Source organism: Podarcis raffonei, chromosome 5, assembly GCF_027172205.1.
Source record: "Podarcis raffonei isolate rPodRaf1 chromosome 5, rPodRaf1.pri, whole genome shotgun sequence".
Lineage (NCBI taxonomy): Eukaryota > Metazoa > Chordata > Lepidosauria > Squamata > Lacertidae > Podarcis > Podarcis raffonei.
Window position 1 is genome coordinate 73,893,983 of NC_070606.1, and position 17,493 is coordinate 73,911,475.

The 17,493-nt window shown below is 38.5% G+C and overlaps 1 protein-coding gene across 4 annotated transcripts in view; it reads right to left on the reverse strand.

Annotated features, from left to right (window-relative positions):
- Positions 1–1,173: 1,173 nt before the first annotated feature.
- TRIP12 (thyroid hormone receptor interactor 12) overlaps positions 1,174–17,493 on the reverse strand; it is a 69,666-nt gene continuing 53,346 nt past the window's right edge. For 2 of the 4 annotated variants that reach the window (XM_053390134.1, XM_053390132.1), the window contains exons 27-42: positions 16,353–16,510; positions 14,961–15,034; positions 14,681–14,880; positions 13,212–13,339; positions 12,901–13,052; positions 12,093–12,235; positions 11,208–11,364; positions 9,647–9,745; positions 8,411–8,525; positions 7,886–8,040; positions 7,275–7,439; positions 5,888–6,052; positions 5,113–5,226; positions 4,066–4,160; positions 3,791–3,894; positions 1,174–2,665 (exon numbers count right to left, since the gene is read on the reverse strand). In XM_053390134.1, coding sequence (XP_053246109.1) covers positions 2,469–2,665; positions 3,791–3,894; positions 4,066–4,160; positions 5,113–5,226; positions 5,888–6,052; positions 7,275–7,439; positions 7,886–8,040; positions 8,411–8,525; positions 9,647–9,745; positions 11,208–11,364; positions 12,093–12,235; positions 12,901–13,052; positions 13,212–13,339; positions 14,681–14,880; positions 14,961–15,034; positions 16,353–16,510 — 2,221 coding nt within the window. In that variant the 3' untranslated portion in view covers positions 1,174–2,468. Of the gene's footprint in view, positions 2,666–3,790; positions 3,895–4,065; positions 4,161–5,112; positions 5,227–5,887; positions 6,053–7,274; positions 7,440–7,885; positions 8,041–8,410; positions 8,526–9,646; positions 9,746–11,207; positions 11,365–12,092; positions 12,236–12,900; positions 13,053–13,211; positions 13,340–14,680; positions 14,881–14,960; positions 15,035–16,352; positions 16,526–17,493 lie in introns of all 4 variants that reach the window. The other 2 variants (XM_053390133.1, XM_053390131.1) reach the window with 1 other exon arrangement.

A 17,493-nucleotide genomic window follows, 5' to 3' on the forward strand; every position in this document is an offset into this window, starting at 1 on the left:
AATCCATCTTCACTGAACTTCAGTAGTTGCTTTCAAGCACTACAGTTCATCAATTAGTCTGGTTTGAGATGAGTATTTTATTCCTGGTAACAGTGATAACCTACAGAAAATTGGTAATATAGCAACCCATAAAAGACTGTTTCTGTAGCATTACTGATCTCTTCAAAGCGGTTATTGTCAATCCTTTTATTAACTGCAGAGATATGTCATTCAGGACACCAATCAGTGCCCCACATTATGCTCTGGGAAACCAGAGTTTGCAAGCATTTTCTACAAACATCCAGAATGCCAGAGTTAGGCTTCATCACGAGCCATTCCGTTAGATACATGTGTTTGTTGCATTTAATACAATCTTTAGCTGCCACCAGCCCCATATCTAAGTGTACAGACATGCTTTTCTCAAATGGCAGCCCCCCAAGCCACATGGACTTTCAGGCACTGGATTGCTAGTATAAACTATTTAAATTTAAGAACTACAAGTCAATGAAAGCCAGGTTCTGTAGGGAGACAACATGGGTAAAAAAATATCAATACAGATGATATTTTAATACAAAATATTTTTACATAAGTCAGTCTTTTTAAAATATAGAACCTTAAAAAAAAGAACAAGTTGCTATCAACACACTATAAACACGAGTCTTTTGTGCCAAGTTTTGATAGCGTTATCAGAACAGTTTTTAAATACCAGTCCATACTTTTTAACACTGCCTTTCGGTTTCTACGAAATGCTAGCCATGTTCTGCATGACCAATTGTTATGTCCACTGTGACGCACTTCCATTCAGTTCTAATCTGACAGACTGCTCAGAGTCTTTGCGCAAGGATTTCACATTCAGCTTCCCATCACAGTTCAGTGGTGCACAGTATGGCCAGTCCCATTTAATTCAGTGAACATTAACTTAAAAGAGAATGTCAGTTGCATGTACTGAAGTACATTGTGTGGTTACAGGTTCTTCGTCTGAAAAGGAAACTTGCTGATGTTTCATAGATATTCTACCCTGATCATCCAACCAAATTAACAGCACTCAAGTGTTTTATTTTGATTTCTCAAAGTTGAATAAAGTAATCTCTGTCAGATTATCATTTAAGAGATGAACTATACAGGATGTACATCTCGGGAATGTTTTGGAATAGTCTTGTTTTTGAACTCATATAAAAATAAAAGAATACCAGATCTTGCAAACTCTTGTTTTAATGGTAAATCATCCATGACAAGGTGGCTAGCTAGCCAAGGAGAATTAAGATGATTTACTTGCATTGGAATAATTTACACAATTGAACTTATGCATACAGTACAGAACTATGAACAAAAAGGTGAAGCAAACTTTATTTATATTCAGGTAAAAACATTAACCTGATGAAGTAAATTATTGCAGATTTGAGAAATCAGCACAGAAAACAATTGGACAGAGCATTGCTTACATGTGTTTTATCTGTGTCAAAAGAAATGCTGAACTGTTTTGATCCACACCAGTGCTGGGGGGCAAGGTGCTAGGGGAGGGCTTAGGGGATGGAAGAGGATGTACAGGGGGAAAAAAACTTAAATCAAGGGGAAAGGATTGAACAGGGAAGGAAAATACTAATTCGACTTTATAAAAAACTTTACATCAATTCAAAATGCTCTGGCCACACCATAAATATTGGCCAGACCAATCGGTTGTTGAGTTTTTCAACTACACAAGAAAAATCAATTTCATCCTAGCCCACCAGTAAGAGGCTGTTGCCTAAATCACTGTGTGAATGGTTCTAGAGTATTTTCTGGTAAAGATTGTAGCCAATATATCCTACTACTACATTAAACTAAGCTATAAGAAAGATTCTACCTACTTACAAAGGCGGAATTATTGACAATATATTTAATAAAATTAAATTATTTCTTAATTTGAGAAAACATGGACCAGTAAATGCCCATGTCCAAAATGTAACAATTGTTGCGAGTGGAGTACACAGAGAGCCATGTGGATTGCACATCAGACAATACATGAGGGAGGGAAATCAGGGGCAAGTGATGGTACACAGAACTAGTCTACTTAACTAGATGTGCCAATACATGTTTTTCAATTTCTGTACTTATGTACAAAGTTGTCTTTGGGAGGAAAAAACTGCAGACTTGGCTAGATGGATACACACAGCCCAGTATTAAACTGCACAGCAACATTTATTGTTCCAGCCTGAAAAAACATCCCTTTTTAAATTTCACACAGCAAAGCAAGTTAAACTTCACTCATCGATAAATGATAATTTAAAACAAGAACTTGCTAAAGAAACCTTGTCACAACAACTTTAGGGCCTGATCACTTTTAAGTCCATGGGGCCTTTAATGAGTATCAACCTAGTGTCTTTGTTTATAATCTGCAAGCCGTTTTCTACAAGGAGGCGTTACGTTTCCTCGACTCAGATGATACATTTAGAAAAGAATCATGATTCTCTTTTTGCTGTAACAGGCAGACATTGCATTTTTCATTGTGATCAGGAAAGATGGAATGACTGCTGCCCTTCTCTTGCAGCTATCAAGAGTTTTTCACGCATTATCTCAATACTTGAATAGTCTGGCAACTTGAGATAGTTTACACAAGTCATTACTGAGGGTAAGAAGTCATCTGGATTTTCTGTAGACTCAAACGTCTTGCGTACAATTGTAAGTGGAGGATTCAAACTCCGAAAGCCTAAGAAGAAAAAAACAATGAAGTTCACGACAGATTTAATATTAAGAAAGTTTAAGAGCATTAAGCTATTGGTCTCAGAAAAAGACTGCATTCTTCCTGCTGCTTTCTGTATTACTTAGGTGGATTAACTCAGCCGTGTGAAAACGGAATCCCTCGCTCCTGCAAAATCACCTGCTCACTCACTCTTCTAGCATTAAAAGGCTTATGGGCTCCAATGTGTGAAAAGGTTCTTATGTAGCCTGCCTCTGTAGCACTGCAATGTCAGTTGTGCATGTGGTACGCCCTTGTCTAATATAAAGGATCCTAACTCTAGAAGAGGAATCATGACTGTGGTTGTCATAGCTTTTCTTTCACGGAGCAATTCTGGAAGCTGCACACAGATGGCCTCTAACATTAAAGAGGAAGCAGATGTTTTAACAACAAAGGGACAGGCAGCAACCATGGTGGGGCTCCAACCAAGTTTGCATATGCATCATTTCTGCTCCTCTCCCAGTAGCCAAGAACTTAGGCTCTAACAAAGCAAATGCCACAATTAGTCATATATCATACTGGTACAGTCATTCCATATGCAGTTCTACCAGTGCGACAAATTGAGTCTTTGCCTAGAGACATTAGCAACTCATCCTAGACAAGTAGAACATAAGGTTAACACTCACCTTTTTGTCTATTAGCAAAACACAGGGATGCTCAGCTTTTATTATAGGTTCTTATGCACTGGGCTAAGTAAGGCTGCAGCCCAATTCATACTTAAAGGGGAGTTAAGTCCTATTGAACCCAGTGGGCTTTGTGTACATGTGCAAATTGATTGTCAATGACTTTATTTTGAAATCAGGGAAGGGAAACCAGTGGCCCCTCTAAATGTTTTTGGACTCCAACTACCATCGGCTCTGGCCAGCACAGCCCACAAACAGAATGGTGGGAGTTTGAAGGTCACAGGTTCCCCATCCCTCTTTTAAATCAAAGCCGTTGTATTAGTACACAGTTCAAAAGGATAGCCTTCTACTAGCTTATAGCACAACAGAGTTTTTACTTTGGAGGATTCAACATAGTAAATATGGTTTTCAACATATGAATATAGCTATTGCATTTGCAGTTGCTTTTAGCCAATATTATAAAAACACTCACCTCCTACTGGCAGTCTAGGGCTACCAGTCACAAACTGGAGAAATAATCTTTGCTGCTCACTATCAAAACTACTGAGAATTTCAAACAGGAACTTCACAGCACGACTAGAATTAAAAAAAAAAGGGGGGGGAGAAATAGAGATTATTAAACAGAACATCCACTGAGGAATCAACAAGTGGCTAACTTAATAAAGCTACAACACAAAAAGCTGTTTGAGACATTCCACACATTAGATCACTGCCAACTAGCAACAAATTATATTACTTTGTGATTACCTGTCATGTGTATAACCATGATCTGGCCTGCAACATTCCATCAATGTCTTTGCATCCCAAGTATCTGTTTTGCTACCACACAGAAGTTGATCCAGCTATAACAACATAGAATGCCAGAATGGAACCGGGGGGGGGGGGGGGAGAGAAGAGAGATCATCAATTTGTTGTTGAATTATCACATGATTAATACAATTCCCTGCACACAGGCTAAAAGTATTACCACCTAACCAAACTTCAGAGATGAAGCTTCATGCTAACTCTCAGAATCCAAATTTTTGAAGGAGTCCTTCCTCTCAACTCCTTTCATTTCTTCCAAAACTTAAAATCAACTTTGTTTCAAACACAGTAAGCCAAATCTCTTTGGATAATTACTGAATTTTTAATATAAAATATTCAGGACCGAACTATGATATATAGAATTAAGTATTTTGTGAGAGTTACAGTCCTTTTATGTACTTCTTTTCTATGTACATTTGAATATTTAAGTACAAGATGCTAGAAAAGTTAGAAATGATTTGAATTTCATGACTACCACAGTAAGTCTGGAAACAGTATACAGTCGTACCTTGGTTTTCGAACAGCTTAGTTTTTGAACATTGTGGCTCCTGAACGCCACAAACCCAGAAGTGACTGTTCCGGTTTGCGAACTATTTTTGGAAGCTGAACGTCCAACGGGACTTCAGCGGCTTCTGATTGGCTGCAGGAGTTTCCTGCAGCCAATCAGAAGCAGCGCTTTGGTTTCCAAACGTTCTGGAAGTTGAACAGACATCCGGAACAGATTCCATTCGAATTCAAAGGTATGTCTGTATTTATGAGGGTGCTGAGAAAATTGTATTAAGAGACTCCTGGACCCTCCTACAGTACTCCAGCTCCTCACATAAGGTAAAGGTAAAGGGACTCCTGACCATTAGGTCCAGTCGTGACTGACTCTGGGGTTGCGGCGCTCATCTTGCTTTATTGGCTGAGGGAGCCGACATGCACACCATCAAAAGCTGAGCAAGCAGGTCAGATGAACCAAGTTGTTGCACTTGGCATAAGGGTACTAACCTCCTCAGGATAGAAGTACTGAAGATGACTGAGGGGGAAGACCGATTCAAATCCATCTCTGAAGGAATCAAATTGTCTGGAAACGCCTTCATTTAGTGCCCAGAAGATAACCAGCTGCAAAAACACACACAGAGAAACACATAACTGTAAAATTACAGCAATTTTAAATAATGTATTTGTATTAAGAAAGATGATGATCCGGGGAGAGGAAACTAAAGTACAGCCGTGTACCTAAACCATAGCATGGAAAAAGAAAGCAAGGTTGAGAACTGTCCTTCAAGTCAACACCCTTTATTTCCCAGTTACTGAAAATAGTAAAGTAAGAGGCCAGCAATATTTTCAGGATTGGCTAGTCACCAAGAGAGCAAAGCTGGTCTAGTGAAGAAGAACAACAACAATTCTAATTGTGGCTAAGTTGGTACATTCGTCTTACTGGGTGTCAAATTAAAATTAAGCTGGTACTAGAGAGCTAGGTAAACAACACTTCAACTATAGATAGCTCTCTCGAAAAATGTATTAACTCATTGTACTAGCACACATGTCTACACAGTTACTAGTTAGGGGGGAAATGCTAATTATTTGGTCTGCATTTACACTGTTCAAATAGTCACATCTCTTGGGGAGCCCTTTGGTTACTAACTTCAACACAATGCGACTCAATACCTTAGGGTAATGCATATAGACCAGTCATTGTTGTTTGGAGTTAATAGTCTAGTAAAAAAGGGGGGGGAGACTTCTGGACCCAGCAGACCCTTCCAACATTCTTGTTACTTACTCTGAGATATTCTTCTAAATTGTGGATGGTGACAGGTATATCTTTCCCTCCTTTTTTCAGCTCTATGTTTGGAAAGCCTGGGAGGGTGAAGTCCAACCCTAGATCTTCTACTGAGCAGCCATTCATGGTCAGTGTTTCCAACGCATACTGTAGACTTTCTTTGGTCTAAAGATAAAATGTAAGTGACAACTTAGAAATTTTAGGTATAGCCTTCTATAGTGTAATATTCATAAAGTGGCTAACATTCATTTAACTCCACGATTGTGGAAGCCAGCAGAAGGGCTCCTGCTGTCACAACAGACCCTTCCTCCCCATTGCATGCCCCTGCATCTCTCTGAAATCTGCTGGGGGAGGGGTGTCAGAACAACCCCTAGAACAGTGCATGGGGGAAGGATAGGGGGGAGAATTTCATCAAGGAAGAAAAAAGGTGTGTTCTGATGGAAGGATTGGATAAGCGCAACACTGAGTTGTTTGCACTTGTATTAAAAGTTGTTTACGTGGTATCAGCAGGCCCAAGTGCTTCAACACAATGTAAAGTAAAAATCCAAGAAAGTAAGATGCCATTAACATTCAACTTAGCCTTAGCTATGCATATAGGTCACAAGATTACCAGGAAACTGACCAACAGCATTCACAGAATGTAAGTATGGCCAAGTACAACAATAAAACATGCTGCACCCTCGTGCAAAGGCCATTTTAAAGTTATCACGGTTCTCCAAGACATTAAAGCTTGGGAACTGTGGTTTGTTAAAACCATGTTTTTCAAATAGAGTTTAAACTCTGCTTGTTCTCAACCAGTTCCTGTGGTCAGATGTCAGAGGTAACTATGGCTGGATATTTGAAAGCACTATTTTCATTACTTGAAAGCACTTCATTGCTTTTAAATATTCACACAATGGAGAGGGGCGAGGCATGAATCCAAGATTTGTGAAGGCATGTTTATGTAAAACACTGATTGTGTTGGATAAAATGTTAAATGCTAAACCACAATTTGATCTTATGAAAACAGGCCACAGAGAGCCTCAGGTTTACATGCTCTCTGCTGCAGCCACAAGGAGAAGCTTGGAAATGTCATCCAAACCCTGAGCACGCTGTGGTTAATCTTAACTATGGTTAGCTGAAACAAGTCAACTTCAAATGATAGTTGACTCAAACCAGCTTCATAAGTTTACTGTAGTTTAGATTAACCAGCTTACAATTTTGAATATAGACGTAAACTTTGAAAATACAGTACGAAAATCACTTCTTGCCAGTATGCAATCTGTCTACCACTTAAGACATGGCCAAGGCATCCATCAAATGGACTACTATTTGCCACCGTTCTAGCTACCAAGTAAGAAAGACAGATGGATAAATTTGGCATCTTCTGTTCTGTAATTATACCTACCTGCGATTTATCCTGTTCAAGTCTTTTCTTTTGCCGCACAATTTCTTCAAGATGGTATACTGATCTGGCTACTACAGGATCAATGTTAAACAAGTCATGAGATGTTAGCGACGTCTCCTGTCGCAGCATCCATTTGTAAAAAGGAAGGCCAAGGGGAAGGTCCACCTAGAAGGAAATAAACCGTTTCACTTTATCTGAAAACAAAACTTAAAGGGACGGGTAAACCTCTATGTACCCGCACGCCACCAAGTAACAACTGAAAAAGGCTAAATTGCAATTGCCTGCTATAAATCTAGTAAATGCTATTTGTATAAATGCCATGGATGATGTTTAAGTATTAAGTTTCCAATTACTCTATTACTGCACTACTTAACATACTTAAGCTGAAGACTACTTTCATGCACAAGAGAGCCATTGCTGTATGTAGCTAATCATTTGGGGATCATTAATATGTATTAGCCATCTAAATTCAGAAGCTGCTACTTCCAACAGTATGTTTTTCACAACTACTGTAGAACCTTGAAGCCAGGCTTTTAGAATTGCAATTTCGGCTTGAAGGCTATATTGTATAGCAGAGGCTACTTTAAATTTAAAACCAGTTCCACTCTTACCAATCTAAAATCCATGATTGCTTTTGCCATCAGTTTTCCCAGAAAACGGAACTTCATTTTAACTTTAGCAATATGAGCAGGTTTAGCTGTTCTGCCAAAGGGAAGTGCAAACAGACCTTGAAGATTATGAATATATTTGGTCCCTTCTTGGCTTCCTGTTTAAAGAAACACAAACAGTAGAATTATACACAAGTCAAAGTTATAAATTGGCTCAAACTAATGGTCTAGTTTTAAAACACTAACTCAATCGGATGAACTGCATTTAGATATACAGTTAGCTTACAACATAGGGTTACAACAGCAACTGCATTATCTTGCTCCAAAATAGAGCAAAAGGTTAGTAGTATGTCAAAGCAAGTATAATCCATGGACAATATTTACGTTTCTGTTAAAGGACGGTTTATGGAGCTCCTTTCAATACTTTAAAGCTACACATAAAGGATACAATTTTATCTCCTGCAACAATGCAGTATAAGCTTTGAAAATTCCACCCTCTGAAAATATCAAGATGATCATTATAGTTACCTTTAGGATTAGCAAGAGTAACTTCTTCACCCCTCCACAAGCCCAAGTCTGCTCTCTGTAGTTCCTGAGATACAAGTGCATAAAACTCCAGTGTGGGTCCAAGACCAGTGCCAACCTTTTGAGAAAAGAATAGTAATTTAGAGATGTCTGTAACATCCAAACAGTCCAAACATGTTTTCTGCAACAAGAAATGCTAATTGCAGGAATGAAGGTAGAGGAGAAATTGTTGGCAGAAATGTCAACAGAAGCGGCTTAATTATGTTAAACTCAGGGTTTTTTTAGACAAATTGTTTAATTCAGAACTTAAAACATTTGCATATTGATACAGCTGCAGGGGACTCTGAAAGATGCTTTGAAAGATGGAGCAGGAATAGAAAATAGTTGTGTAAGCACTGTACTGGAAAAAGCATCATTGTATCACAACTGGACACTTGATATTGGTTTCAGAGTTGCATGCTACAACTATAGTATGAGAGTACCAAGACAGTGCTGGGATTTTGATTTGCTTCAAAAGAATGAAGGGCAAACTGCAAGCAATCCTTTCAGAAATATTTTGGCACCATATTCTGTCTTATCAGAGGGCATCAGTCCTATTTGTAGACAGAAAACCTCATGCTTCTAACACTCTGAACAGAAGGGTTTGGAGAGCCCTTACACACATGCCTAAACCAAACAAATAAACCACAACTTGTTCTTCCAAAGCTTGGTTTGCTTTTTAGCTGCTATGTAGCTTGACAAACATCTGAGGTGGCCTAATAAAATGTTGAGCTCACATGTTACACCAAACCATAATTAAAACAAGCTATGCTTCAACAACCCGAACAAAAATGTGACTCTAAGACCCCTGATTACCAAGCCTGCACTGCAAGGGATTGGACCAGATGACCTTCAGGGTCTCTTTCAACCCTACAATTCTATGGCACCATCTTCAGGCCGAACTGCAGCAAAAACCAGGTTGAGGAAATGATCTGCAGCATGTGTCAGGCCCACAGTGTACTGAGACAGCCCCATAGTTGTCAAGGTGGCTATGCTGCTGTGAGCTTGCCATACTAACAGAAAGCAAAATATGATCTGTTAGCTGACTTCAGATGTTCAGAAAAACCACGGCAAGCTAGGCAAACCATGACTTAGACTGATGTGCCAACGGGATCACTCTAGACTACTGAACTTCCTTGTAACTGGAAAATAAACAATTACCCATGCATGCAGGGACAGGCAGCTATAGTCATTACTTACTTCATTCTCATACTGGATTTCCAACATTGCTCTTGAACTGCCCAGATCCTGCATCACCGATTCAGCTTGTTTCAACAGTTCCTCTCTGTTCACAGTGCGCTGTGTGTCAACGAAAGGCAGGGATTATTTTTAGTCTTCACAAGCCAATTGTAGTATTGAAAGCAAAGATCACAGATAACAGCCCGAGCCAAAATGCCCTCTAAATTACCGGTATATATTTAGAGGGCATTTTATGTAGTGTAGTACTTGCATTAGATACTGAAGTATTTCCCTAAAACTAGTAAAAATCCCTTTCTCATTGCATTAATTACAGGAAGCCTTGGTTTTTAGGGTTGGTTTGCATTAAATTGTGTTCTTCCGTTGATGGAAGACTTTTTGATCCAGTGGAGAGAGGTGTGTAGGGTTTTCTTCTCTCATTTGTTTGTTTCTTTGTATTTATTTGTTGTTATATATTAATTTCATTTCTATACTACTTTATATTTTTAAGGGGGGGAATCTCAAAGTAGTTTACAACCTACATTAAAACATCAAAGAAATCAATCCAGAATATCAAATATAAAGTATAAATTCAAACCAACATAATCATCAGGAAACTAAAAGATTTCAAAATAAAACATTATAAAAGGAGATCAAGTACAGGATGCACATTTAACAAAAAAAGGTTATCTTAAACTTTTCAAAGGGAAACATTATGGAAGGAAGCCCAATATACAATGCACATTTAAAGCTGCCAATTCTGCCAATGGTGGTTTGTGGTGAGTGGCGGCTGCAGAAGCTCAGGCCTAATGACCTGGGTCTGCACTAAGAGACAACCCAAATGCAGTCCTCTGACCACCACTGCTTCCCACATTGTTCCAAAGGGTCCTATAGCGTATTTGGGGAGGGGGCGTTGCACAGGGAATGGGGAATCAGTAAAAAAATCCCACTCCCATCGTCATTGTCCTCACCTGACCAACTACACATTCATCCCACTCACAAACCACCAAACTTCCTAACAGTAAAACAAACCCACAAGAGCCCAAGCAAGACATAAGCTCTCTTCAAGCAAGGCAGCAAAATGAACTATCACTCCAAGGGAAGGGTTGAGTCAAAAGATTCCTTTGGAAAGCTGACGTTTTCCTGCCTTCAAGCAACAGGATTGCTTGTTATTGTCCTAGTGCCCACTTGCCCAAGCCAAATGCACCCTCCATAACTATTCTGCTGTATTTGATATTGGATCTCCCTACACCTTGAATTTGCAATTGTATTTGAAGAAAAAAATAATCATTATTGAAGCAAGAATTCATTTCATGTTACAGATCAGAGGATTTAGGTGTTCTAGAATACATAAAAAATAGTAAGTGAGCATCATTTATAAACCATGACAACAATCATATTTACTGCCTCACAGTAGCTTTGAAAAGACCTCAATGTGATCATCTGGAAGAACTGCAGACTTCCCCAACTTCTTCCTATAACTAATGCAATTCAGTTATAGAAAAGAAGCTTATTCTAAACCTCTGAGGGGTTCAATGAGATCATTTCTTTCCTGCCAGGCCCCCACCCTCAATAATAAAGTTACCTTCTTCCTGTCTAGTCGTGGTGCCACTCTGCTATCCTGAGAATCGGACTGGTTGATTTCTGGATTGGTGTCCAGCAGTCTCTGCATGGCTCGATCTCGGTCAAAGGCAGTTACATAAAATAACATTTGCCGTGTGTCAAACGGAAAGAAAAAAGGACTGTAAAAAGAGAGATTAGTTTTACACTGCAACTTTATTATTTGGAAGTTAAGCAAGGCTATATATGACAACAGTTGAAAATGTTTGATTTAAAACATTTTATTTATTTAAAAATATTTTATTAAAAATATTTATCTCTATATATAAATTCAAGGCAGCTTACAATACCAATTAAAACAATGCATTATTTTTTTTAAAAAAAACCTTGCAAAAAAGCCTACAAAAAAGACTAGCTTGATAACAAATTATGTTTCCATGCTGGATGCAGACGAAGCCTCTTAAGAGAAAAAAAAAAGACCTGCCATGTGGGCAGTACCTGGATCTTGTTAACATTCTTTACTTAGTCCTTGAAGTTTGTGAATATTATTTTTGGAACGAAGAAAAAAGCCTTAAAGTTGGTTTCAACTAAGCCTTCCTCAAGCTTGAATAAACCATTGCGCAGGGAAACAGCATATGGCAACCTGACTCCACTTGAGAAATTTAGATATCATGAAATATATATTCATGTTTAAAACTTGATGCCTCTTCTTAAAAGTCACCTATCCTGTTTAAATGGTTTTGTTGCAGGCCTATAAACTTCAGAATTCCTCCTGACCTGCTCAATATGAAATTTCAAAGTTCTGCATCATCTCCCTCACTCCTTCATTCCTTTATAAAAATTCTAGTGTTGTGAAGAGTCTGCTCAAAATCTCCACAGTACAATAATGGTTTATAGTTAAATTCCATACCATGATTTCCCAAGCTCTGTCAGCCATGTTGGTATGTTTCCTGTCATTATCACCAAAGGATCTTGAAGCTGTCTGTTTGCCTTTGCTGTGAGTTTACTGTTGATAAATTCTGATGTTGGAATAATCTCTTTACAGCTTGCATTCTACAATAGCAAAAAGAAAGTTGCTTCTATTTAGAAAAACTCATTCACTACCAAGACTGTTCATTTTTACAAAACACGGGAACGCAGTGACTGTGCCTTTAGCCTAACATGGGCTCCCTGCAAACCACATCTTGCAAGTCAGAAACTAGCCAAATGAACACATGCTCCTTCACTTTCTCCTCAACTTTGGATTACATTTCCCCGCTATTCAGCATTAACCATGATGCACATGTAATCTGGTGTTGCCACATACCATGGTCAACCCAAACAATGGTTTCTGCTAAAACCAGGCACTGAAACTGTGGCTTGAAGTGTGTTTGCACACTAGGGTTACAAGAGAGGCATAGCTTGCTTTGTACTATTGTGGAGGCAGGTGACATTAACAGGACTATTGCCGGCTTTGTGGTGGGTGGTAGTTTTAACCTTGTGAGCCCTTTTCTGCTGAACCTGAACCTGGAGAATTGCAATCTGCTGGAGAAGCCAGAATGCTTGGCCAGCTTTCTTTATTTCTTTATTTTATTTATATAAACAATTCATATACTGCTTACTACAAGAGTCTCTAAGTTGTTTACAAAGATACAATACAGTCACAGAAGTTCCTAAGCAGACAAATCTAACCAAAGATCAGAAAAAAATTCAAACACAACAGCAACAAGTGTACTCACATCATACAGGTAATACCAATAACGACTGATAGCATGTAAAACTCTCAGAAGAATAACAACATCTAATGAAGGATCTTCAAAAGTTATATTTTCAGGTGGCGAAGATATAAGATAAACTTCCAAAGGATTTGAGACCAAAGGACATACCCCATCTGAAAAAGGGACAGATTCTATTAATCAGTGGAGAAAGGTTTTCATATATTTTTACTTTCTTTATGTAACAGTCAGCAACAGGATCTTAATTAAACTGTGCTTCAAATAAAACATTATGCAACCTTCCCTCTATGCTTGCAGGTGATCCAAATGCTTACCATGCCACAATTCATCATGCTTCTTTGCATTTCTAGGGGATGTTTTCGTAGGAGCAGTTTGTGCCCTTCCTCTTTTACCACCAACACAGTCTTTATTACTATCATCATCTTCTCGCACTGGCTTGTACCTAAAAAAAAGCATTATGTTATTGACTACCTGACCCGATAATGAAATCTAGTACAGGAACAGTAATTTCCTGTGCGAAAAGAGCATGCCAATCCAATACTATATACCTATAAAATTAGAATTATTAAAAGTCTATCTTTTAGTGCCAGACTGAGAACCAATCTACTCATTACACAAGAGATTCATAATTGCTCTCCCAATATTTCCCTACATGGAAGTGCAACTATGGAGGACTGTCAATTTATGTGGAGCAGCAGCAGAAGGGTTAACCATATCCCCTTGAAAACTGCTCCAAGCCCTACGGAAGTGGAGTATAAGTTCCTATATTCTCCACTGCCATGGGTGACCAGCAGCGGGAGACAACAATTTTCATCAGCAAGCTTCCAAAGCAGGGAATGGGCAGGGCAGCTACCAGGCCATAACAAGTACAATTAATTAAAAAAAACAACCTGAAGATCAATTGCAGATTTCCTAAATATTGGGCTGCTTCACACCTACCAGTAAATCATTGAGTGCTATGTGGACAAGCCTCAGAGCACATGAGCAAAACACTGGGCTCACACACTCCCCACTCCTCCTCCTACACATAAGGATGGCAACTTTTGCAAATATTGCTTTCCAATTCAAAATAATCCTGGTTTAGCATTACATACAAACCAGGAATCCTGGTTTAAAATAGTGGTTAATTAAAAATGGGTTATAATCTGGTTTATGTTGGTCTTCTTAGCAGCTAGTCTTTGTCTTAAACTAGGCATTCTGGTTTGTACCCAAAATATTCTTTTAAACTTGAAGTAAACTCAGAAGAAGGCCTCCTCCTCACTACAGAGGAAGGGGAAGGGGAAGAGGAAGAAGAGCTTAACGTTGCGGTTCAGGCTCATCTGCATAGTGCTAAACCATGGGTTAGCATTTATATGCAAACCACTGCTAAGTAAGTCTGGTTCAAGCAATACTTTGGGCCTTGGGATTTTACCTCCCCTGCTCCCCTTAACCTATGGAGAAAAACAGGGAGATCCTATATTTACTTGAATACAAGCCTCTGCAACCAGATATCAGCACATGTAGTAAAAATAATAATAGAGATAGCAATAATGGAACCTCTTTGGAATCTGCTGCTTGAACAGGGTGTTTTACTTTACTTCACAGTAAAGCAATCCAGATTAATTTGTGCTGTCCATAATCTTACTGTCCTAACAGATTCTTACTTCATATTAATATAATGAAGAGTGAAAATGATATTTTACACAATTATTCAACAAGTTTAACACATGAGGGCTACAAACACAAATCTGCATCTGTAACTCAGTGACAACAGTGACTGTTCCCCTTCTTCTGATTGACTTACCAAATGGTATGAGTCTTTGTCCATATGCCAGCTCTTCCTAAAGGGTTGCTTTCATCATCTGTTGATTCCCTTTCCTCTTCAGCTTGCAAACTGAACTGTCTAACTGCTTGATACACTGTCATGTTATATGGCAGGAGATGATCTCCAATGTAGAACTGAAGCCTGTGCCTCACATTCCCTGAATTTAAGAACTGAGCAGCCTATGTGAAGGAAAGGATAGAAGTTAAAAATCAACCTTCCAGCTGTGAACAAAGAAGATCAAAATTGAACAAAGCCTTACCAGAGATTCATCTATTTCCTCATCTGATCCATCATCATCACTATCTTCATCATCTTCTCTCACTCTGCCATAACCTAAAAACGGACAACAGCAGTGCAACTTGTAAAGTGTTTTACAGAGGCTGCAAGAAACACCTCTCATACTATTCTATTCCCAGACGCAAATAAGTCACTATCTAAGAAATATTAAAAATGGATCACAACAGTACAGCTTGCCAATATGCAGCTTTAGTAGCATCATATGTGCAGAACTGCAGAGTAACCAGACCTCTGCACTGAGGACATAAACTATGGAATTTGCTACCACGAGACACAATGGTCACCAACTCTGATAGTTTTATAAGGGGATTAGAAGAATACATGGATAGACTGGCAATAGCTTAGTCATGATGGCAGCACACTACCTCTAGCATCAGAGGCAGAATTCCTATGGACAACAGTTGTAGGTGAACAATTGAGGAAGAGAACTATTGCTCTCATTCCGGTTTGTGGGATTCCCAAAAGACATCTTGCTGGTTGCTGTGGAGTAGACTTGAGATGTGAACTAGATTAGACTGGGCTAGATTAGAGAAGTGAAGATCCTCCCTCTTTTATTCAAATAGAATTCGTTATTTGAAAACACTTTCAAAGAACTTTGAGAAAAAATATACAGAAAGTTCCATTGCTGCTTGGTCTGCTAATGACCTTTGGGGTTAGTTTGGAGATACGAGAAGCAATCTACTGTCCTTTTGACCTAGCACCTCAAACAACAAAGATACCCTGCTTCAAAATTGACAATAATTATGATTGTTATGTAGCTCTATAAACTAGGGTAAAAGTCCACTTTTGAACAATCCACACCTATGTGCCATCTGTTTCTCCCTATTCTTGCCCCAGGGGAAATAACATAGATGTCTAGCATCTGTGGAAACATGTTTGAGCAGTCAATGGTGACGGAGAGCGAAGCATTTTGGTATTAGCTCTCCAAAATACTATCTTGTAAAGATCTCCCACTAGTAGTATGAAACTTTTAACATGTGGGATCTTGAAGTTTTCCCAAGTTTTTGATGATACCTATCTGCTATTTACATACAAGCAAACACAGCAATTCTGGTGCAACAAGTGATAAAGTGAACCAGAGAGACCATTTGGGCTGTGCAGATTGCTTTCTTGAATACACCGGGGGGGGGGGCATTTTAATTGGAGATTGACAGGCAGTCTCAATCAACCTGAAAATCTATACAAAGATTATTGAACTATAATCAGGCAATAAAAAGGTTCAGATTTTACTGTCAATTTACAACTTCAAGAATTTACAAGCTGTACAATGAGACCCTTTATGACACATACAGCAATAACTGACACACAAGGCAACCACCATACTTTTACAGTGTATCGTAAGGAAAAGAGGTACCTCTAACTACAAGATATCTTTCAATGGCTTGTACCAACGCCAGGGGATCTATCTTCACAGGTCCACCTTTCCACTGTTTCACATTAGCACAGTCTGGATGTCTTTGCAACTGGCATTTTAACTGATGGGTGTTGAAAAATTTTAAAGCTTGCGATCCTCTGTTAAGAGAAAAACTCAAGATAATTTATGAAAAACGTTGCTACAGTTATTCTATTTTCACTTGTGGACATTTAATACATTACAGCAATTAAAATAGTTTCTGCTTTTGGCTTTACAATTAAATTATTAAAACTGCATGCATTTTAATTTGCCATCACCTAATGGCATAGACTGAAACCTAATCAAAACTATTACAGAAGATGTGGCTCAGGCCAGTTTAAGCTGAGCAAGGTGACAATCCTATGCACACTTACCTGGGATAAGCCCACCTGAACACAGTGGGACTTACTTCCGAGTAAACATGCAGAGGATTGCACTTCAGTGTTGATAAGAAAACAGTAATTAGATATTGGACTGCTATTTCAGTGTAACTTGCTGCTTTAGATGTTCATGTATATCAATTTGTAAGAGATTTAGATTCGTTTTTGTTTGCTTGTTCAGGTTATAGAACAGTTCTAGTTCTGCAGTTATTATATTCACAATATTTTCTGTCACTATAGTGTGGAAACAGTCATCAAATATCTCCCAGTTCAACAAATCCAATGAAAAACAGAAAAAACAGGGTGATATCCAGCTAAGTCATACTCAGAACAGACCTACGGAAAGCAATTTACTTGTCCACTAATTTCAGTGGGTATTATACTAACAATGGATATCACCCATAGGATCTAACATTTTAATGAAACAGACCCACAAACTTATTTTAAAATTAGCAGTTCTTATTGTTATTGCTGTACATTTCTTACTTGCTAAACTACTGATAAAAACAGAAATGAATACAATAGCAAATATTACAACCACACATGCACACACATAAAGTGTTGGCTGTATTGCTTAGACTAAAAATACTGAATTTGTTTAAGACACGGACAGCAAAAAGTTATAAGGAACAAAAAGACACAGACTTGCTTGACTTACACATGGATTTGGAATACGGCTTCAACTATTCTCTCATTCTAGAGTTTTGGTCAAATATCTGAAA